Source organism: Choloepus didactylus, chromosome 10 (genome assembly GCF_015220235.1).
Source record: "Choloepus didactylus isolate mChoDid1 chromosome 10, mChoDid1.pri, whole genome shotgun sequence".
NCBI lineage: Eukaryota > Metazoa > Chordata > Mammalia > Pilosa > Megalonychidae > Choloepus > Choloepus didactylus.
The window spans coordinates 132,408,470-132,431,268 of NC_051316.1; the positions used below are offsets into that span (position 1 = coordinate 132,408,470).

Below are 22,799 nucleotides of genomic sequence, written 5' to 3' on the forward strand. Positions count from 1 at the left end.
CACCAGAGAGTCCAGTTGACCGTCCAGGCCGCGGCCTGTGCTGTGACTGACGGGGGCAGCTGGGCGAGCCTGTGATGAGGCCCTCCTGCTCAGCCTCCCCTTCCTCTGGTGGCCGTGTGTCTAGGAATTTCAGGAGGTACAGGGATTCAGAACCCTCCAGCTGCATGTCTGGCAGACATCAGTTGTCAGTCACAGCAGTCTCCTCGCCCCTGAATCGCCCCAGAATTCTGCTCAGCTCAGTGCTCCAGGCAGCCTGCTCCATTTGACTCCAGCGGGCCGTGAGCCGAAGTCTTCGCCATCTGTGATCTGGGCCAATCCCCTAATTTTGTTGGTAGGGAAACTGAGTTTCCAAGAAGTGAAGTGCCTTTCCTGAGGTCCCTCACTGGCAGGATTGGGAGCAGACTCTGAGAGTCATCTGCCTGCCTCACCCTCTGGCTGCAGGAAGACGTGTTTGTCTTTAGGGATGGGGGTGGGAATGGGGAAGCAGGGGACCCCTGGGAATCTGTTTTCACAGAGGGACAAAGATCTGAGACGCCTGGACAGGAACTGGCCCCTGTCCCAAGGCCCAGCCAGAGCTCTCACGGCACAGACGTGGGGGCCCTTCCCCGGCCCTCAGAGCCGCCCTCTTCCCTCTGCCCCTCTGCAGATGGGCCCCGTGTCCCTGTTCCACCCCCTGAAGGCCACGCTGGAGCAGACGCAGCCAGCTGTGCTCCGAGGAGCCCGAGTGTTCCTTCGGCAGAAGAGCTCCACCTCTCTCAGCAATGGGGGGGCCGTGTGAGTACCTGCGCGGGGTGGGCTGGGGGCTTCCCGACCCTGGGATTACCCGCACCGGCCTCTGCTCACCCCACAGGGGTGTTCAGGCGTCAGGGCCTGGGGCTGCACTCCGGGCAGGGGTCCTCTCAGGCCACATCACCCACTGCCCCCACCTGCCTCCATGGCAGCAGAGCCGGAGAGCTCCGTGTCTGATTTATTGGGTCTCTGTGGTGGACTTTTAAATTAATTCCTTCAGTTTAGACCAGGTGTGCTGTCTGACAGCATCGAAATCAACAGATTTAAACAGATTTCGCCGTCCCCAGCGACTGCTGCCCGCCGTGCGCGCCTGTCCCCTGCCGGGTGAGGGGCACCTGCCTCTGCGTTGCCCAGGCCGCTGGGGCAAGCATAAGTGACACTTGTTGTCACCTCAGGGCTCTCGTCCGGGCCCTTAATGGTTTGTTAGTGCTTGAATCTCCCTCACTCTTTTAAGACATGTTTCCTCTTAAATCTCCATTTTTGTAGTAATTTCTAAAGCTGTTGTATCATGAAGACTGATTAAAACTGTGAACTTTCTCTCAAGAAAAGTGCTCCCTGGGCCCCGCGTGTGCGTGCCGGGGCAGGGGGAGCAGCTGTGGTGGTCGTGTGTCTCGTTTGATCTGAACCAAGCTTTCAGTTCAGGAAAATGAACTTCAGTTAATCCTCTAATTATAGTGTTCCGGTTTGCCAGAGCTGCCATTATGCAAACTACCAAAAATGGATTGGCTTTTATAAAGGGGATTTATTAGGTCACAAATTTATAGTTCTAAGGCCATAAGCACGTCCAGCTAAGGCGCCCACAAGATGCATCGCCTGAAGAGTGGCCGATGGCGTCTGGAACACCTCTGTCAGCTGGGAAGGCGCATGGCTGGTGTCTGTGGGTCCTTTGCCCCCAGGTTGTGTTTGCTTTCTCCAAAATGTCTCTGGGCTTCTGTCTCAGCTCCTCTCTCAGCTCCTGTGCATCCTGTTTTCTTTCTCCCAGGGTGTTTCTCTCTAAGCGTCTGGGGTTCCTCTCTTAGCTTCTCTGGGGTAAACTCTGGATTTCATCTCTTAGCTTCCCTCCTGGTTCTGGTTTCAGCATTTTCTCTCCAAGCATCTCTGAGCTCTCTTCAAAGTGTCTCTGCTTTTTATCCTCTCATAGAGGTCGCCAGTAAAGGCAATTGAGACCCATCTTGAATGGGCAGGGTTGCGGTCGCGTTTACCGCTTCGGGGGGCGGCCGGTTGCTGAACCCTCGGCTCTCGGCGTTGCTCGGAGGGTACCGGCGGCGGGGGCTCTTTCCCGGAGGCGAGGGCGAGGCGGGGGACTGGGCCCGGTCCCCGGCGGAGGCGTGCAAGGTGTGGAGGGCGGCGAGAAAGGAACAGGCGGGACACCTTTCTTTTAGGATGAAGAAGCCAAGAGAGTTTATTAGGGGAGAGTACAAGCTTATATCGGGTGGTTTAGAGGGCGGGGTAGCTGTAGGGGTTAAAGGCTTGGATTGGTTCTGAGAGGGCGTGAAGGTTGATTGAAAAGGTGCGGGAGTTGCTCCGGTAACGAAGAGGGTGGAGGGTACGGGTAAGGCACGGGGGTGGGGTTTTTCTCCGGCAAGCCCTCCCCAACGATTGTACTTTGGGGTGAGGAAATGGGGCCTGCCTCCGGCCTCACTTTCTCAGGCCTGGGGGGCTGTGGAGGGCGCTGTCGCCCGTGCCCACCACCCTCCCCAGGGGCTGATCAGGTCCCCCAGCCCAGGCCCGCCAAGTCGAAACACGTAATCAGTGTCCCGCAGGAGGCGACGGGCTCATACAGGGAGGAGGAGGTGGAGAGGCAAAGACAGCAGGAGGAGGTAAGATTGGGGTTGGAGGAATTCACTGAGGTGAAGGCTGCTTGGATAAGGCCAAGGAGGGGAGAGGAGTAACGAGAGGGAGGCAGAAAAGGTTGGGGTGGTGGGGTTGGCGATGCGCTGTTTGCAGCTGAGGTGCGGCTGGAGGGCTGCGGATTAAGGGGGTTAAGGACTTGGTTGGGACCGATGCCAGAGGGTGTTCTTAATGCAGTATTTTGGCATGGTTGGCTTGCAGCCTCCTTTTTTATGAGAATAAGTGATCCTCGGTCGGCTCCTTTCTCATAGATTCTGAAGCCCCAAGTTCGACCGAGTAACCAGGAGGGATCAGTGGGGAGCTGCACTGTAAGATTAAGATGTGTGCAGGATCCCTCGCTTTCTTGGCCGAGCCAGTTAACTGTAGGGAGTTTGCACCCTGTAGGGGCCCACTTTAAGGTAAGGTATTGATCAGGAACAGGAGGCTTCCAATTAGTGGCTAATGTTTCACACCCCCAGTATGCACAGTAGTACTCGTTGGGGGAATTGCAGTACGATTTTCCAGGATTTGAGGATGGGCACATGTAATACTGGTCTAGATTTTTGTTACTGCGTACTCCAACTCGGCCTCCCCTTCTAGAACTACCAGAGTCGCTATTGGCGGGGGCAAAGGTTCCGGGAAGAAACAGTTCAGAGGCATTAAAAGAAAAGGAGGGGGGTTGTGCAGTGATATTACAAAAGACAATTTTTGAATCCTCCCAACGCGCAAGGGTCCATTTCCAAGGCTGGTGGGGGTTGGCCTGGGTAGAAGAGGCAAGGGCCAGCATGATCGTTAGAAGGGAAGCAATGCTTGGGTGGGGGTTATGGAGGTGCAGGGGGCTTGCTTTAGCCTGTCTGTATAGGCGCATGATTTCTCTGATCTCCTGTCTCTCCGGGGGTACCTCCAGACCGGGGTCCAGGCCTAGGTGCACGGTTGTCATCTGGTACACCAGGTTGCGGAGACGACGGCGTTCTCGTCTCGTTAGACGCGTGGTTGCTGGTGGCGGGCCGGATTGCTCTCCCCGGGATCCAGATTGGTTGTGATGCATTCTCTGGGAAAACACAAGCAAACCCGCGCCCCTGGATGAGGAGTGGGGAGGGACCCTTCCAGGCATTAGTCTCTGGGTCCTTCCAGTAGACCATCGGGGCCTGGGTGGGTCTATACGAGGGCCCCCAATGTCTATGTAGGGGCGAAAGCCCTTCCTTATTGAATGTGAGTAGGTTAAGGTGAATAAGGGCTGCTATGATAAGGTCCCCTGGAGTTGCCTGGGGGAGCATTGCCCTCTCTTTTTCAACTTGTGTTTTTAAGCGGCGATGGACTGCTTCTACAATGGCTTGCCCCTGAGGATTATAGGGGAAGCCAAAATGATGGGTGATGTTATATAACTGAAGAAAGGCCGCAAAGGAGGCACTGCGATAGGCAGGCCCATTGTCCGTTTTTATGTCCCAGGGGACTCCCATGAAGAGAATTCCCTGTCTTAGGGCCTTGATACAGTGTTTGGCCGTTTCCCCGGCGAGGGGGACTGCATAACACATGGCCGAGAAGGTGTCAATTATTACATGTACATACTTGAGGCGCCCAAAGGACGGAACGTGAGTTACATCCATTTGCCATCTAGAATTGGGTTTTAGGCCTCGTGGGTTGACTCCCTGAGGTTGCAGGGGGCCAAGCGGCACAAAGGGCGCACAAGTTGCACAATTGCGGACAAGATGTTTACAGGTGTCTAGGGGGAGGCCACATAGATGATGCAACGATGCAGCCGAAAAGTGAAACCTAGAATGCAATAACTTGGCCTGGTTAACAGCGTCCCCCAGAGGGGCCTCTGTGTGGGTTAGCATAGCTTGGGTATCTTGAGCTGAGACCGCTTGGTCTACTATACTGTTGCCATTAGCCAAGGGCCCCGGAAGGCCTGAGTGACTACGAATGTGGCTAATAAACCAAGGATCCTGTCGATGCTCTAAGATGCTCCTGAGGTCAGAGAGTGCTTTATCGATGGCCGAGTTTCCTGGGAAAAAGGTGGAAAACGCGAGGACCCGGCAGACTTGGTAAGTGTAGAGGCTGTCAGTGAAAATGTTTACTGGGTGGTTCCAGTGGGTGTTCAGCACGTATGACACCGCCAGGATTTCCCCCACTTGGACTGAGTGAAGGTTGACATAGCTAAATAGGTGGGGTTTTGGGTGGTCTGGGGGATAAGAGAGGAAGGCGAAACGGGTTTTGGAGGCATCAGTAAAGACGGTAGTGGCACCCAGGATGGGTGCAGAGGAGGGGAAAGGGTGGAAGGGGCTGCGGAAGGGAAGCTTGGCGAGCCCCTGTAACAGTCGATGGCTAGGATAGTGGCAGCTGAATTCCCCCTGAAATCCTTCTAAAAGGATTTGCATGTCCGGGTTATCACGTATAAGCAGGCGGGTTTGGCCTGCGTCCAGGGGCCAAACAATTTTTTTCCGGCGGCGCTCCAAATACATGAACAGCCAGGGTGACTAGATCTGAAGCTAGGCTGATCCAGAGCCGCACTGCGGGGCAGATTTTCCTAAGCCGGCTTTTAGCAGGGTGCGCCCAAAGTAGAGGGCCATCTTGCCACAGGCAGCCCATGGGTGTTCCGGGCGTAGGAAGGATGAGTGCCATAAGATTGCCCTCTCTAGTGCTGAACCTGTTGAGACAGCAGGCGGCGAGCGCCTTGTTAATGGCGGCAATGGCTTCCTTTGCCTCCTGGGTGAGCTTAATGCGCCGGGAGACCACTAGTGGCGGGGCTTCAGGGACACTCAGCAGCATAAAGAGTGGTTGGAGCTGCGCGGTGGTGATTGGCAACGCAGAGCGGAGCCAATTGATTTGACCGCAGAGCTGTTGGAGCTCAGTGATGGTGACCCGATCTGGTATGTCCAGCTGGGGAGCAGACGGGGCAATGGTTTTATCAATGCTAAACCCTAAGAAGGCCAATGGCGGCACAATCTGAACTTTATCGGGCTGAACCGTAAGGCCGAGGTCAGCTAAATTAGTGGTGAGGTCTTTGAGGATTAGAGGAAGCGCCTCGGCGTCCTCAGAGGCCACCAAGATGTCATCCATGTAATGGATGAGCATGGCCCGCTTTCGCAGGGGGGCCACTGCGTGATTAACATACATTTGGCAGATGGCCGGACTGTTACGCATCCCTTGAGGGAGGACTTTCCATTGGTACCTGCTAGCCGCGCCCGCGTGATTGGGGACGGGGACTGTAAAGGCAAAGCGCGGGCGGTCTCGCTCATGAAGCGGGATGGAAAAGAAACAGTCTTTGATGTCAATAGTGGCTACATGATAATGGGCCGGGATAGCCACCGGATGGGGGAGGCCAGGCTGCGGGGAACCCATGGGAAGAATATGCTTATTGATCTCCCGCAGATCATGGAGGAGCCTAAATTTCCCTGTGGCTTTTTTATGAATAACAAACACTGGCGAATTATAGGGACTAGTAGAAGGTTCTATGTGGCTTGCGTCCAATTGTTCTTGGACAAGGGCTTGGAGTGCAACTAATTTGTGCGTGGGAAGGGGCCACTGCTCCACCCATATAGGTTCCTCAGTATCCCACTGCAGAGGAACGGGCGCTGGAGGTGTTAAATGAGCAGTGGCGCACATTATTGGGGGGGCTGCGTGGTAAGCACTGCCCCAGAGGCGGCGAGGATGTCACGGCCCCATAAAATTTGGTCTATGGTGTGTAGGAACAACGGGCGGAAGGTGCCTGAGTGGCCATCTTCATCCTCCCACTTAATGGGTCCCATGGCCTGAAGAGAAGTGGAGGTACCAGTGGCTCCCACTACCGAGGGACCATCGAGAACCATGCACATGGTGGCATACTGAGCGGGCATGCAAGAGACTTCTGCCCCTGAATCGAGCGTGCCCGTGTACCACTGCCCCCCTATCTTTAATTTACGGGTAGGCTTTTCCGGAGTGATTGGGACTGTCCAGAGAAGCGTTTTATTGCCGGTGAGGTGATGGGTTTTAGTAGAACCGGCCGGCACGCTGCCTCTTAGGGGCGGGGCTGAGGCTTGCCCCGCTTGGAGTTTAAAGCTTGCTCAGCGCCTTGGCGCTGATTGACACCGGGGCAGCGGCAGAGGGTTTTGGGGTTATTTTTGCAATCGCGCGCCCAGTGATAGCCACGCTGGCAGCGTGGGCAAGGAGTGGGAGGGGGGCGCCCATTGCGCGGCATGAAAGGCGGGCGGTTGACCTCCGCATTGGGGCACTCCCGGGCAAAATGGCTGCTCTGCCCGCACTTGAAGCAACTGGCGGTGGCGGCTAAGGCGGCAGTGACAGCGCCAGAGACAGCCTGGGCTAGGGACGCGGCAGCTGGGTCAAAGGCGCTGCAGGCGAGTACCCAATCGTATAGGCTCTTCTCCCGCAAGGGAAGGATAGCCTGCTTGCAAGGGGGATTGGCTCCCTCGAGAATGAGTTCTCGAGCGAGGGCCAGTTGGGCCTGGGGATCACTAACCTTTCAAGCGCAGGTTTCTTCAACCCTGGAGACAAAGGTGGCGAAAGGCTCACTCGGCTCCTGAAGGAGCTTGGTGAATTTAGTAGGCTGACAGGCGGAGCAGTTGGCAAACGCTCGTAAGGCGATTCCCCGAAGGATAGGCCAAAAGGTGGCGGGTGCATTGGTATAGGCGGATGTGTGTATAAACGCTCCCGTGCCCAAGTAGGCTTCGGGGTTATGATTGGCCCCAGTGGCTGCGTCGTGCTCGCTCTGCCTAGCTGCTTCTGCCTGGAAGTGGGCACGCCAATCAACGAACTGGCCGGGGTTAAGGATGGTACGGGCAAGCGAGGCCCAGTCTTGGGGGAGGCAAAAGTTCATGGCGATATCCTGCAGTAATTGGGAAGCGTATGGGCTACCCAACCCGTCCTCCTTGACGGCCCTGCGAAGCTGCTTGATAGTGTCTAAGTCAAAGGGATACCAGTCGTACGGTTTTTGCGGTGTGGGGGCAAGGTTAAGGGGAAAGCAGCGAAAAGCGCGTGGGAAAGGAGGACGCGCTTGCAGAGGGCCTGGCACAGGGGTGGGGGCAGGGGCAGCGTTGCCCCAAGGGTTGCCTTGAGGTGTAGAAGGCAGCCAGGGGTTGTTTGCCGGCGGGGCGAGAGGGGCAGCGGCAGCCCCCGGCAGCGGCTCTAAGGGGGAGGGGGAGGCAGGTTGCGAGTGGGGGGTGGGAGTGGGTTGCGGCAGCGCAATCCAAGAGTCCGCCGAAGGGGGAAGCGGAAGTGGGAGGCCCCAAGTGTCGCAAGATGGCGGCGCGGTGGGCGTAGCTAAGGCGTAAGATGGCGGACTAGCTCCGCCCTGTGGAAGGGCGGGGTAAAGCGCATGCGGTTTCCGGCCCGGCTTAGGGCTGACGTCATCACTAGAGCACTTCCTCCCCTCAGTGGAAGAAGAAGGAGGAAGTTCGCCATCTTGGCGAGACTCGGTATTGTTTAGTTTTTGGGGGGTGACTTCGAGTGCGTTGTTAATTTGCTCGACTAAGGACTCTGTGTCCGAATCGTGGTCTACATTAGTATCGCTGTCTGAATCTGTTGACTGGGTTGATAGGGCCTCCTTGGATTTAATGGGGCCCCGATCAGGGGGGAGGGAGCCCTGAAGGCAGGAGCGGACGGTTATTAAGGTGGGGAGCAAGCCGGGAGGGAAGCGCTTGCTCTCATGTTCCATGGCGTTGGTGACCCGATCAATAAGGCGATCATAAGTAACAGGGTCCCAAAGATGGCAAGTGGTGAGCCATGAGTTAAAGGGCAGCAGGAGGTCCCAGTATACTTGCAGCTGCCGGACAGACACCTTGCAACGATGTGTGTCCAGGAGACCCGCCAGAGCGCGAACTTGAGGCGCTTGGCGTGCAGATAGACGATTACCCATAGCGGAGGGGAAAGGAGGGGGGGGGTCGTCTACCGAGCAAGGAGAATGAGGTAAACCGTGGCCGCGAGGCCGGAGGAGACGGCGAGAGCAGAAAGCAGGACCCCCCGGCAATGGGAACAGTCCAGGGGGGGCGGCCACGGCAAGGCACACCGCGCCAAACAGAGAAACGAAGACACAGAGGACTACACCAAAGTAATGAAGGGGTAGAGGGAGAGTGTTAGGAGGAATGGGGGTCATAGGAAGAGAAGGCAAGAGGTAGTCGGGGGCAACAGTACTTGTAGCCGGGATAATACGGGAAGGGAGAGGCGGTTTCGGGCGTGGGGCGGTGAGGGAGAGGCGGCCCTTACCTTGCAGGCGAGGAGAAGGGGAGATGGAGAGGCGTCCGGGCGAGCGGGCGATTTGCTGGACCGTTGTGTGGAGACTGGCCTCACACGGGGCACCAGTTGCGGTCGCGTTTACCGCTTCGGGGGGCGGCCGGTTGCTGAACCCTCGGCTCTCGGCGTTGCTCGGAGGGTACCGGCGGCGGGGGCTCTTTCCCGGAGGTGAGGGCGAGGCGGGGGACTTGGCCAGGTCCCCGGCGGTGGCGTGCAAGGTGTGGAGGGCGGCGCGAGGAAACAGGCGGGACGCTTTTCTCAGGAGGGTAAAACCAAGAGCCTTTATTCAGGGGTGAGCACAAGTTATATAGGCTGGCATAGAGGGCGGGGTCGGTGTAGGGGTGTGGGGTCCTTATATGGCAATGCTGAAGGGATAAAGGCTAGGATTGGTTCTGAGAGGACGCGGAAGCTGTTCGCAGCGGGCGGGAGTTGCTTTGGCAACTGTGCTTGCGCACTGGCGGTGGCGGGAGTTGCTCAAGGCGACGGGGAGTGTGGTGCAAGATAAGGGGGGGGGGGGGCGGTTTTCTCCGGCAAGCTTCCTTTAATGGTTGTATTTTGGGTGAGGAAATGGGGCCTGCATCCGGCTCCACTTTCTCAGGCCCGGGGGGCTGTGGAGGGCGCTACCGCCCGTGCCCACCACCCTCCCCAGGGGCGGATCCAGTCCCCCGGCCCAGGCCCGCCAAGTTGAAGCACGTAATCAGTATCCCGCACAGGGTCACTTCTCCATAGACATAATCTAATCAAAAATTCCCACCCTCATTTGGGTGGGTCACATCTCCATGGAAATAACCTAATCAAAAGATCCCACCTGCAGTAGGTCTGCTCCCATAAGACTGGATTAGAGGAACATGACTTTTGTGGGGTACATAATAGATTCAAACCAGCACATATAGTTTCTACATAAATGAGTTACAACTCTTTCTTTAAAGTAAGAGAAAACCCAATCAAATTGGTCTAGGCAATAGGGATAGTTTTTAAAATTGTGGTAAAATATATAGAACATAAAAATCATTTAACCATTTTTTTCTGGAAATGACAATTTATTACGATGATACAGAAATTAAGGGAGTGTGTTATTGTTTGAAGAATAGACAAATAGAGCAATGGAATCCAGAAAAATACCCCCACATAGATGGACAATTAATGTACGATGAAGTCTGCCCTGAAGTGCAGTGTGAGTGGATTGTACTTTTTTCTTTTTATAGATTTCTGTATCTAAATTTTAAAATTTTTAATTGTGGTAAAATATATATAACAATAATATTTTTAACCATGTTAAGTAGAGAGTTCTTTGACATTGAGTGCCATGACAATACTGTGTAACTTTCCGTACTATTTGCAGACTGTTTTCATCATCTCAAATCAAAGCTCATTCTTGTTTGGTGATAACTCCCCATCCCCCAGTCCCTAGTAACCACCATTCTGCTTTCTGTCTCTATGGATTTGCTTATTCTAAGTATTTCTTATAAGGGAACTTGTATAACATTTGTCCTTCTGTGTCTGGCTTATTCACTCTCCTTGATGCCTTCAAGGTTCCGCCATATTTTAGGGCACACCAGCACTTCACTTGTCCTTACAGCTGAATGATATTGCACTGTATGGATGGACCACATTCTGCTTATCCATCATCCGTTGATGGACACTTGGGTTGCTTCCACCTTTTGGCTCTTGCGAATGATGCTGCGATGAGCACTGCTGCGCAGGTATCTGTCCGAGCCGCTGCTGTCAGTGCTTTGGGGGTACATCTAGGCGTGGGGCTGCTGGGTCATAGGGCGACTCTATGCTTGTTTCCTGAGGAAACAACACACTGCTTTCCACAGCAGCTGTCCATTTTATACTCCCACCAACAGTGCACTAGAGTTTCATTTTCTCCACATCCTTCACACTTGTTTTCTGCTTTTTTGTTTTAATAACAGCCATTCTGGTGGGCATGAAGTGGTGTCTCGTTGTAGTTTTGATTTGCACTTCCCTAAGGCCTGTACTGTTGGGAATCTTTTCATGTGTTTATTGGCCATTAGTAAATCTTCTTTGGAGAAATGGGCATTCAAGCCAATTGGCTATTTTTTAAATTGGGTTTTTGCTTTTTTGTTGTTGCATTATAAATGTTTTTTATATATTCTGGATATTAATGCCTTATCCAATATTTGGTTTGCAACTGTTTTCTCCCATTCTGTGAGTTGTCTTTTTCATTTTCTTGATAATGTCCTTCAATGCACAAAATTTTTAAATTTTGATGAAATCAATTGTATACATTGTTTCTTTTGTTGCTCGTGGCTTGAGTATCATATCTAAGACCCCATTGCCAAATCTCAAGTCATGAAGATGTGCTCCTATGTTATCTTCTAAGAGTTTTATAGTTTTATCTCTTATATTTGTATTTTGCATACTATTGTAAATGGAATTGTTTCTCAAATTCCTCTGCCGATTTTTCATTACTGGTGTTTGGGAACAGTCATATTGTGTGTGTTGATCTCACACCACATTGCTGAACTGATTTATCAATTTTCTTGTGGATTCCTTTGGGTTTTTTACATATAAGATCATGTTGTCTGCAAATAGGAATAATTTTACTTCTTTACTTCCAATTTGGATACCTTTTTTTTTTTTCTTCTTTTTCTTGCCTAATTTTTCTGGCTAGAACTTTAAGTATAATATTGAATAGCAGTGGTCAATGTAGTTAGCCTTGTCTTGTTCCTGATCTTAGGAGGGAAGGTTTAAATCTGTCATCATTGAGTATGATGTTTGCTGTGGGGTTTTCATAAATGAACTTAGTCATATTGAGAAACTTCCTGTCTCCTAGTTTTCTGAGTGTTTTATCACGTAAGGGTGCTGTATTTTTTCAAATGCTTTTCTGCATCTATTAATCATGTGGGTTTTTTCCCTCTCATTCTAGTTATGTAGTACATTACATTGGTGTGTGTTGAATCATCCTTGCATTCCTAGGATAAATCCCACTTGGTCATGGTATCTAATCATTTTCATATGTTGTTGGATCCAGTGTGCCAGTATTTTGTTGAGAATCTCTGCATCTATTTTCATTAGGGATATTGGTCTGTGATTTTCTTTTCTTGTGCTGTCTTGATCTGGTTTTGGTATCAGGATAAAACTGACCTCATAGAATGAGTTAGGAAGTGTTTTCTCCTCTTCTACTTTTTGAAGCATTCGAGAAGGGTTGGTGTTAGATCTTCTTTTGACGTATGAGAAAATTCAGCACTGAAGTCATCCAGTCTTGGACTTTCCTTTATCGGAGGGTTTTTGATTACTGATTCAATCTTGTCACATTGTATCAGTCTCTTAAGCTTTTCTATTTCTTCCTTGGTCATTTTAGGTACTTTGAATGTTTTTAAGTATTTGTCCATTTCATCTAGTTTGTTGGCATACAGTTGTTCTTAGTATTCTGATATAATCCTTTGTATTTCTGTAAGGTTGGTTGTAAATATCCCTACTTTCATTTCTGGTTTTAATTATTTGTGTCCTCTATTTTTTTCTTAATTTGGCTAAAGGTTTGTTGATGTTATTGATCTTTTCAGAAATCCAACTTTAGATTTCATTTATTTTCTGTATTGTTTATCTATCTCTATTTTATTTAACTCTAATCTTTACTGTTTCCTTCATTCTGCTAATTTTGGGTTTGATTTTCTGTTCTTTTTCTGGTTCCTCTAGATGTGAATTTAGGCTACTGATTTGAGATCTTTTTTCTTTTTTTGAAGTAGGCATTTACATCTGTGAATTTTCCTCCTAGCATACCTTTGCTGCATCCTATAAGCTTTGGTATGTTGTGTTTTCGTTTTCACTCATATGTAAGTATTTTCTAATTTCCCTGATGACTTTTTCCTTTGACTTCTTGGTGGTTTAAAGTGTGTTGCTAATTTCCACATATGTGTAAAATTTCCAGTTTTCTTTCTGTTATTGAATTCTCATTTCATTACATTGTGGTCAGAGAGTATGTTTTTTATGATTTCAATCTTTTAAAATTCATTAAGACTTGTTTTGTGGCCTAACATCTGGCTTATCCTAGATAATGATCCATGTGCACTTGAGAAGAATGTGTATTCTGATGTTTTGGAGTGGAGTATCCCATATATGCTCATTAAGTGTAATTAATTTATAGGTTTGTTCATGTCCTTTATTTCCACGTAGATCTTCCATTAAGACATTCTAGCCCTTATTGTAAGTGGTGTATTGAAATCTCCACTTATTATTATAGAACTATTTCTCCCTTCATTTCTGCCAATTTCTGCTCCATATATTTTGGATCAGTCCACACACCTTCAGGGTTTGGAGGACAAGGTCCCTATTTCCCACCCTGTCACCAGCAAGCCGCCCTAGCAATGCAGCTGCCCACCTACAGGGAGGGTGAAGCTCACTGATGCTTACTGAAATTTACCATCGTCTTCATCCAGCTCTTCCCTGTATACAGCAAGTGTTCCATTAGACTCCAGAATTCCAGAACAGTTGATTCGGACGGTTCAGTTGTTCTGGTGGAGGGAAGTATTTCTGGAGCATCTTACTTCCCATCTTCTCACAGTCCCCTCTAGGGGTACTTTTACTGAGCCTTTGAACTGGACAGTTTCAACACATGGCTTTGGACATGTGATTTCAGGGTTTCCCTGGGGCCTGGCTTCCATCCTCCTGACTGTCCCTTCCACTCAGGGTCCGCCTTCCCCCAGGCTGTTCTCTGTACACACCAGCAGAGGCTGCAACAGCTCCAGCTCCCATCTCCTTATCCCAGTGTCTTCTCAGAAACGTCAGTGAGTGATTGCTCTTGCCTTCTGCCCATGTCTGTACCTACCACGGTGGCCAGAACATGGGGTATACTGATTGTCTCAGACCATGAGTTTCCACCTATGGAGCTCAGAGTATGACTAACACCAGCAGCCTGTGGGACTAGGGAATTATTCAGTGCCTCACCTAACAGATATTTATTGAGAACTAAATGCCAAGGAAAACCTTGTCACGATAATGAGCATTGAACATTTCCAGTCCTCATGGAGCGTCATGTAGTTTAGATGCTAGCTGGGAGACATGCGATGACAAATGCAAATATTAAGAGGATAAAGGATTAGTGAAGGAGAGGTGGGTGGGATGTCCTCCGAGTAAGTGACATTTGGTCAGAGTTCTGAATGACGGAGCCCTGGGGAGATTGGGGTCATTCCAGGCAAGTACAAAAGTCTCCTGGGGTGGGAGGTAGAGGAGGAGCTAGAAGAGGAGCCAGTTAACTTAGATGTGAGGCATAGGGGTCCAGGAACTGAGCTGGGAAGGGGCAAGTCAGCTCTTTCCCAGCCTCTTGCCTCTATGACAAGTTTATTTCTTCAGTTCCTACCCATTTATGTAAGCTTTACACATGCAACCTCATCCCTTCTCACAACAGTCTTGTGAGGTAGGAACTATCCTTGCACCCTTTTCACAGATGATCTACTGAGGGTCAGAAGGTCAAGGAATTCACTGAATGGGCCCAGAAGTCTACCAGACTCCAGAGTGCTGAGGGGTGGGCTCCAGAGCCCTGAGGGGTGGGCTCCAGAACACCAAGGAATGGGTTCCAGATTGCTATGGAATGGGTTTCAGAGCACCCTATGGTTCCAGAGCTCCCTGGGGTGGGTTCCAGAGTACCAAGGGGTTGACTCCAGAGTGCTGTGGGGTGGGTCTCTGGAGTGCTGTGGGGTGGGCTCCAGAGCACTGAGGGCTGGGTTCCAGTGCACTGGGGGGGGGGGGTGTCTCTGGAGCGCCATGGTTGAAGATCTGCTCACAGTCAGTATTAGGGTTCTATCTGCTTGTCCAGGCAGGTTGTCTTGACTTGTGTCCCTTGGCTTTGTCCCAAGAGGGTGGCTGTGTTGGAGGTCTGTACTCAAGGGCTGCCCAGAGCAGGGCTGATCAGCCCAGAGCTTGGCCGTGGTTGTAGCCAGTGGAGATTCCTGGCAGGCCCCGCCCTCTACAGTTAGGTGGAAGCGGGTTGAGGAGCTGGGCTTCTGGCGTGCGTTCTGTGACCGATGCTCTCTGGCCAAAGGACACCCCTCTTCTCCACAGGCCCACACAGGAGAGTGGCATCAAGGAGTCCGTCTCCTGGGGAACTCAGCGGACCCAGGATGTGCCTTACGAGGCACGGGCACCCCTGGAGCGGGGCCACTCTGTAGAGATTCCTGTGCTGCAGCCGGAACCCCCGGTGAGGTCTCCCTGGCCAAGGGGGAGGTGGTGACCAGACTGGGGCTGTGTGATCAGGCCTGGGGCTGTGACAGGGCTGGGGTGTGAGTGGGTTTGGGGGGACTGTCTGAAGGGGGACAGGTGTGATTGGGTGGTGCTGTGGCAGGTACTAATGGGTGGGCTGTCACTGTCCCCAAGGCTGTGGATGTCCAGATGCAGGATATAACCCTGAGAGGCCCCAGTGGGGAGCCCCAACCCGGACTGGAGAGCCAGGGCCGAGCAGCCTCCATGCCCCGCCTGGCAGCAGAGACACAGGTGGGTGGTGTGGGAGGGGAGGGTCAGTGGAAGGGTGGGGTGTGAGGGGAGCCTCCTGCCTGGGCCAGGCTGTGCCCCCACACACACAGCTCTGCTGGGGGGTGGCGGGTTCCGGGTTGGCTGCCCAGCTCAGAACCCCTGGACAGCTGGACACCACCAGGCCTGCCGGCGTCCGAGGGTGGAGCAGCCCAGTTGGGGCACATGCGCGGCCCACCGCTGTGCGCAGCCCTCCTCCTTCCAGCAGGTCCACCCAGCTGGCAGGTGACCTCAGATGCAGCACACCTGGGCCCGTTCTTTTCCCTCCCTGCTTTGCCGCCTCCTTCAGGCTCTGCGGCCGAGGGATGGCCCTGCCTACTGTCCATGCCCCAGCCGGACCTCTGGCTGCGAGGAGGTCCCTGGTCAGTCAGCCCTTTCTGGGACAGGAGGCAGGAAGTGCTGTCACTGTGCACCTTTCCTTTGATAAGCCCCTCACGGGGATACGTGAGACCACTTGTTTCTGCTGTTGAGGAGGTGCCGGAGAGGAGCTCGGGGACCCGAGGCTGCGAGGAGGCCACAAGCCTGGCGTGGGCCGTGCCCCCCCTCCCCCCGCCTCCCTGGGCGCACAGGCCGGGCCCTGCGACTCCTTCGCTGGAGAGCAACTGTCTCCTCCCTGCCCCGTCTGTCCCTGACTCCTTTTGGTTTCTGGTTCTGGACGTCTAATTTGGACTTGATTCTTACAATTCACTGCCCCTCTCACATCCCGCTGGGCTGCGCTTTCTGTCCCTGCTCTCTTGGTTTTTCTCTGCCATCACCTGCAAAACATGTTTCCTCTTCTGTTTCCTCCACGCCTTCCTTCCTTCCTTCCTCTCTGCTCACTTTTCTCCACATTCCACCCTTGCTTCCTCCTCCTCTTTGCCTGTTGCCAGCTCACCGCCTGCCCACCATCCCTGCACTGGCCTGGATACCCCTGGGAGGCCCCCGGCCACCATAGTTTAGACCTGGGCTGGCACTGCCCTGCTCCGCACTGGACACGCAGTGGTCGTGGGCCAGCCTGACAGCGGGCCCTGCCTCCTCAAGGCCCTCCCAGGGATGCCTCCCATCGCCAGGTCCTGAGGTGTGGACAGATGGGGGCAGCCCGAATGCAGGCCCAGCCTGGAGGGCCCTAGTGGACCCCACTGCGGCCGCGCAGCACCTGCAGAACCCTCACTTAGAGGCTCCCAGCCAACGTCGACAGGCCCAGCTCCAGCTACCCAGAGGCCATGGTCCAGTTTGGGAGACATCCCGAACACAGAGGGGGCTGCCGGGGCCCAGGAAGCGGGTCAAGAAGGGCCTTGTGTTTCCTGGGCCCCTCAGTGGTCTCCCGGGCTCCCCGCAGAGGAGTGGAAGGGGCGGCCAGGGGCACAGCATCCCCGGTGTGGTAATGGCTGTGTCATTCTGTGTTGAGCACGGGCTGCACGGGGACAAGTGTGGTCCGGAATCAGGGCCCCAAGCTTCCCAGGGTCCGCGAAGGTGCCCTGAAGGGAGGCTTCTGCCCGGCCGCCCCGCGGCTCCCCGGGCTGTGCCGACCTTCCCCCTCTGCCCGCAGCCCGCTCCCGGCTCCAGCCCCATGAAGCGCTCAGTCTCCACCCTGGCCCCCCAGCGCCCCCACGTAGCTCGCGTCTACGCCGCGCTGGACCGAGCTCCGGCCGGCCAGGGCCCGCACCACCACCACCACCGCTGCCATCGCCGCAGGGACAAGAAGCAGAAGTCCCTGGACAAGGCGCCCAGCCTGTCGGCCGAGGCGGACGCTGGTGCGTGTCGCTGCGCTTGTCCCTGGTCGGCGACGGGTCGAGGGGTCCCCCAAGCGGCTGCATTCGGGTCTGGGGTCCGGGCTGCCTGTGGGAGACCCGGACGAGCCCGGGCGGATGGGGCCGCCCACCGTGCCGCAGGCTCCCCGCCCCGGCTGACGCGCGTCTCCCCCGCAGCAGCGCACGGCTCGGGCCCGGGGCTCCCGAGCGCGGCAGAGGGGCCGGGCCCGGGTCGGCGCGAGCGCAGGCAGGAGCGCGGCCGGTCCCAGGAGCGGAAGCAGCACTCGTCCTCGTCCTCCGAGAAGCAGCGCTTCTACTCCTGCGACCGCTTCGGCGGCCGGGACCCCGCGCTGCCCAAGGCCGCCCTCGGCAGCCACCCCACGTCCCCGACGGCCGGGCCGGAGCCGGGCCCCCAGAGGCAGGTGAGCCGGGAGGGCCTGCCGCCCCCGCCCCCCAGCAGGGTCCCCGAGGGCCCCGGCCCCCCACAGGGCCAGGGGCGGCCGGTCCCCTCGTCCTTCAGCCCGTTCCCTGTCCGGGGACAGCCGTTCTGCCTCGTGCCCCTGGGACCTGGGCCTCCAGTCCTCACCTCTCCCCTAACCGCTTCTTTACGTCCCTCCCCGACGGCCGCCGTGTGGCCTTGGGTCTTTCCTCCCTGTGCGTGTCCCCCGGCCCTTCACCCTCCTCTCACCTCCACCCCCCACCCCGGACCCCATGGGCCCGACTCCACCTGGCGCCTCCTCTCCACTCCCCCACCTCCAACCCCCTCCTCGCCGGGCTCCCCTCCGTGTCCCCCCTTCCGTGTGTCAACCACATGCTCCGTGTCTGTTCGGTTTTTTTATTTTTGATTTGCTCTGTTCCATTTTCATGTAGGGTGGCGGTTCAGGTAATGGGAGCCCCTTGCTGTCGACATCTGGTGCTAGCACCCCAGGCCGTGGCGGGCGGAGGCAGCTCCCCCAGACCCCCTTGACCCCCCGCCCCAGCATCACCTACAAGACTGCCAACTCCTCGCCCGTCCACTTCGCCGGGGCTCAGACCAGCCTCCCCGCATTCTCCCCTGGCCGGCTCAGCCGTGGCCTTTCCGAACACAACGCCCTGCTCCAGAGGGACGCTCCCAGCCCGCCCCTGGCGCCTGGCTCTCGGATCGGCTCCGACCCTTATCTGGGGCAGCGCCTGGGCAGCGAGGGCCCTGCCCGCACCCTGCCTGAAGACACGCTCACCTTCGAGGAGGCGGTGGCCACCAACTCAGGCCGCTCCTCGAGGACTTCCTATGTGTCCTCCCTGACCTCCCAGTCCCACCACCTCCGCCGCGTGCCCAACGGCTACCACTGCACCCTGGGGCTCGGCGCGGGCAGCCGGGCGCGCCACAGCTACCACCAGCCCCCCGACCGAGATGACTGGTGCTAGCCGGCCTGGCCGCACATGCTCCTGGGAGGCCGGGCCATCGATGAGTTTTATCATCGCACCGGGCTCCTGGATGCGCGGAGGGGAAGGGCCTGCCTCGCCGGCCGCCCGTGACAGAGGCTCCTGCTGCTTCTCCCTCTCCCTGGATGGACGGGTGGATGGATGATAAAGCCCTTTCTTGAAGGGATGTGGCTTTCTCTGTCCCCCTCGTGTGCTGCGTTCCTGGGTCTCATGCCACACGTCAGACGCTAATTGTGAAGTGCCGTGAGTGGCCGAGAAGGACATGGTGAACCCAAATCCTCTGTAACGGACTCTGGAGTCTGGGGTTTGGTGCAGCCCTTTTTCCAGGGCCTGGGTCTTATGGGGAGCAGACGGTTTCCCCCGTGCAGGACAGGGTCGAGCAAGGCCTCGGGACGGAGCCGGTGGACCTGGAGCCCACAGCCGCGCCCGTGAGCAGCACACTCAAGTCAGTTGCCCCTGGTGCCCTGGGAATGCACCTCAGACGTGCTCTGTCCTTTCTCAGGCCACGGTCAACCCTGACAGGGACCAAATCCAGAAAATATTCTTGCTGTTGATTTTGAGGTTTAATCACAACACCCTCACTCTTTTGTCATTTCTATATACTTGATTTAGAAAAAAATAGAAAACCAGAAAAATGGGGAAGGGAATGTTAGCATAATTTTTTTAAAAAACCGAACCACTAGGAAGATCTTGACTTCCCATTGTGCATTTTTGTATCCCGTGTGAGGGTCATCCTGGTGCGGTGTGCGGGCGCTGCTGGCTGCTCGCGAACAAGTGCCTGACCCCTGGACCCCCCTCGGGTGGGGCCAGCGGGCGGTGTGGCCCCTCCCAGCAACCGACCAGGAAACGCGTCGCGGAGAGCGCACCAATGGCAGCCAGTAGGAAGCTTGAGCTGGAAACGAGGCAGCCACTTCCCGCTGCCCTGTGGCAGGTCCGGGGTCTCCTGGGAAGCTACAGGGCAGGGGAGAGCCAGCCTGCATGGGGCAGGGGCTGCCACTCAGGCAGGGGCATTTCCGGCCCCTTCCGTGTGTGATTCCCGGGGAAGAAGGGCACGATCTCTGCCGTGTGTGGAACTGTGTTTCCTTTCACATGAGGCCCCAGAGAGGGAAGAGGCTGGCAGAGATGAGCGCTCGGGCTGGGCGTGTTGGGTGTGGGGCCCTCGTGGGAGGGTCGGCCCGAGCAGGAGGAGGGCAGTGGGGAAGGCGAGAGGCGGGAACTTAGAGCAGGGGGTCCTTGAGGAGAAACCCCCACAGCTTCACTGAGGTTGGGGCATCCAGAGCTCTGCGGTGGCTCCAGGCACAGACGAGGAAGAGCAGCAGGTGAGACCAGCCCCGTGGGCCAGGTCCTGTGAAATGCCGGGCGACCCCCCTTGCACTAGGAAAAGGACACTTAGCTGGCAGATTATGTGGTGGTCTCCAGATTTTGACGTTTCAGATGAACTCTCTTCTGGATTGCTGTAATGTTCTGAATGGCTTTTGCCCCCTGAGTTTCCCTAAAGACACCTTGTGCATGGTGCTCTTGCACAGGATCTGCAAGGTGTAGGTGTGTGAGGTATGTTCAGGTGTGTTCAGGTGTGCGGACGCCCTTAACCCTCAGGACTGTGCAACAGGAGACACACGCGCCATTGGAACAAAACGAGGTCACCGGGAGTTCTAGGTTTCAGCCTGACCGTGACAGGGCTTTCATACCCTTTCCTTACACAGTTCACAACACGCGGAAACTGGAGCCATAGCAGCATTTGATCCCGACAGGATAAAGCTCAGCAGGAGTCTCTGGCTGCACGTGAGTGCTGTGCTCGCATGGCAGAGTAGGAGGAGGTGTATTTTGGTTCCGATGGGTTGTCTCTGGTTTCCTCACCCTGCCCCATGCCCTCACTGTGTTGGGTGTCGAGTGTGTCCACTCTGTGAAGCACAGCCACTTTTACCCGGGCTGTGTTGGGTCGAGACTCCTCTTTCCTGCACCCACACGGCCTCACTGGCCTGTCTGAATTCTTCTAGGGATTGGAAAAACAGTGGAAATTGTAGGGAGAGGGGGAAAGGACATACTTTGTCTTATTTTCCTGACTGTGGGTTTTGTTCCTGTCTCTTCTCAAGCTATCATGTTTCCCCTGAAATCTCACAGTGACTTGCCAAATTTGAAATGCATCACCCAGTTCTCTGCATCTGAGACCATTCAAGCAGTGGCTGTAGTTTGAACAAGTTGTGTGTGCATGTAAAATATATACATATATACATATATACAAGTATGTGCATGAGAATGTATATCTTCGTACTTTTGATACAATGTATTCTTTATTTGTTAATTTTTAATTATATTTGATATAAATGGCAGGTTTGTTGCAAAACTTTATATTTAAGAACAGTGTTTAAAAAAAAGAAGTCCCAACCATGCAACTCAACTGGGACTTACTTAAAAAAATTCTGTGATTGACTAGTTTGCTGCCTGAATGCTATTTATCAACAAAACTTTGAATTCTGCTATTGTTTCTACAATGACATTTTGTATGAAGCAAAGTCCTTGGATTAAAATAAAAACTTAGCAAAAAATCAGAAACAGAAACCCACCATGCTGCTGGGTGGTATGTCTACAGGGACTGGAGACTTTCAGGGATGGGTGATGACAGAGGGTTCCAGTTTGCTAAAGCTGCTGAAATACAAAATACCAGATATGGATTGGCTAGGACAGTGGGGGTTTATTAATTTACAAATTTACAGTTCTAAGGCCATGAAAAGGTCTCAATTAAGGCATCAACAGGACAAAACCTTTTCTGAAGAAAGGACAATGGCATCTGGGGTTCTTCTGTCACATGGGAAGGCACATGGCCGGAGTCTGCTGGGCCTCTCCCAGGTTTCCATGGATTTCTCCAAAATGTCTCTGGGCTTCTTTCTTAGCTTCTCTCTTAGCTTCTCCCAGGGGCAAACTCTGGATTTCATCTCTTAGCTTCTCTCCTGGTTCTGGTTTTGGCTGCTGTCTCTGTGCATTTTCTCTCTAAGAGTTTCTGGGTTCTCACTAAGCTTTTCTGGGGCAAACTCTGGGCTTCATCTCTACGGTGTGTTCAGCATCCCCAGATGTCTTTCTGTCTGCATCTACAGGCGTCTGGCTCTTTGTTGGCTCTGAGCTCTCTCTCTTTCTCCCTGAACTCTCTTAAGGATTCCAGTAAACTAATTAAGACCCACCTTGAATGGGGGGGAGGCACATCTCCATGGAAACAACCTAATCAAAACGTCCCACCCACAGTAAGTCTGTACCCACAAGATTGGATTAAAAGAACATGGCTTTTCTGGGGTACATAACAGTTTCACACTAGAGAGTGGGTCCATCCTAGTGGGTTGTGGGGGCAGGAGTTGCACACTGAGTGAGGTTTATTTGTGAGCTCAGTAGAAACTTGCCTTTGGACCCTGTTTACCCTGGAATAATGGGATCAGGTTGAGAATCAGGTTTAGGGTTAGAGCTGACATTTGGTCTGAATGACCCAGGGTAGACCCTCATTGGGATTGTGGTTGGGCTAGAGTTTGGGTTCAAGTTAGGTTTACTGTTGTGGTTGGAACTGAGAGTCAGATAGGAAATGGATGAGGTTTGGGATGATCATAACTGTTTTGATTAGGTTTACAGTTTAGAAGTTAGAATTAAAGGTTAGTAGAGAGAATTACGTTTAGACTTAAGGTTGAGGTTGGTCTTAGAGGTTATGAGTTGGATAAGAGTAAAACTAAAGATTAGCCAATATATACACGGAAAATGTAGGATTATGGTGAGCACTGAAAATTAGCATTTGGGTTCGTATTACATTTAAGTAAGGATTAGGGTTAGGGTTAGAGTTAGGGTCAGGGTCAGGGTGACGGTTGTAAACAGTTTTCCTCAAATTATCTAAGTTCACTTCTGGAGGGACCCACTCCCATATGAGCCTGTCTCTTGAGGTTGCTCCCCTGACATTGGATGCAGGAGCCAGGTCTGTGGACGTTGAGGAAGGGATCTCATACACAGCTTAGATTGCTCACCAGGTCAATGTTGGAAAATTACACTCTAAATGCAGGCTTTCACAAATGACACATTCAACAAGACTTTTGTGCAAAACTTCCCGTGGCCAGAATAACACACTGTGGCCACCGCATCCTGCCCAAAGCCCCCCTTCCCCCAGCTATATACATTCCAATCCTTAAAAGGGCATAAAGCCCACTACACACTTACCCATTGGCTCTGCGCCATTCCTTCTCAATTCCCACCCTGGCAGACCCCCGGGTCCAATCACCACTCGGCCCACCAGCTAAATCTCTGTCCATCCCTACCACCTGACCACCCCCTAAGAAAAAGTGTAAA

General features: G+C 53.7%; 1 protein-coding gene across 1 annotated transcript in view; it reads left to right on the forward strand.

The window, feature by feature from the left end:
- Positions 1-21,044, forward strand: part of CACNA1B (calcium voltage-gated channel subunit alpha1 B) — a 243,566-nt gene extending 222,522 nt beyond the window's left edge. Inside the window, exons 42-47 of the mRNA XM_037851173.1 lie at positions 647-774; positions 14,869-15,004; positions 15,181-15,297; positions 16,862-17,066; positions 17,241-17,485; positions 17,934-21,044. Of these exons, the coding sequence (XP_037707101.1) occupies positions 647-774; positions 14,869-15,004; positions 15,181-15,297; positions 16,862-17,066; positions 17,241-17,485; positions 17,934-18,467 (1,365 nt within the window). The 3' untranslated portion in view covers positions 18,468-21,044. The remainder of the gene's footprint in view (positions 1-646; positions 775-14,868; positions 15,005-15,180; positions 15,298-16,861; positions 17,067-17,240; positions 17,486-17,933) is intronic.
- The last annotated feature ends 1,755 nt before the right edge of the window (positions 21,045-22,799 follow it).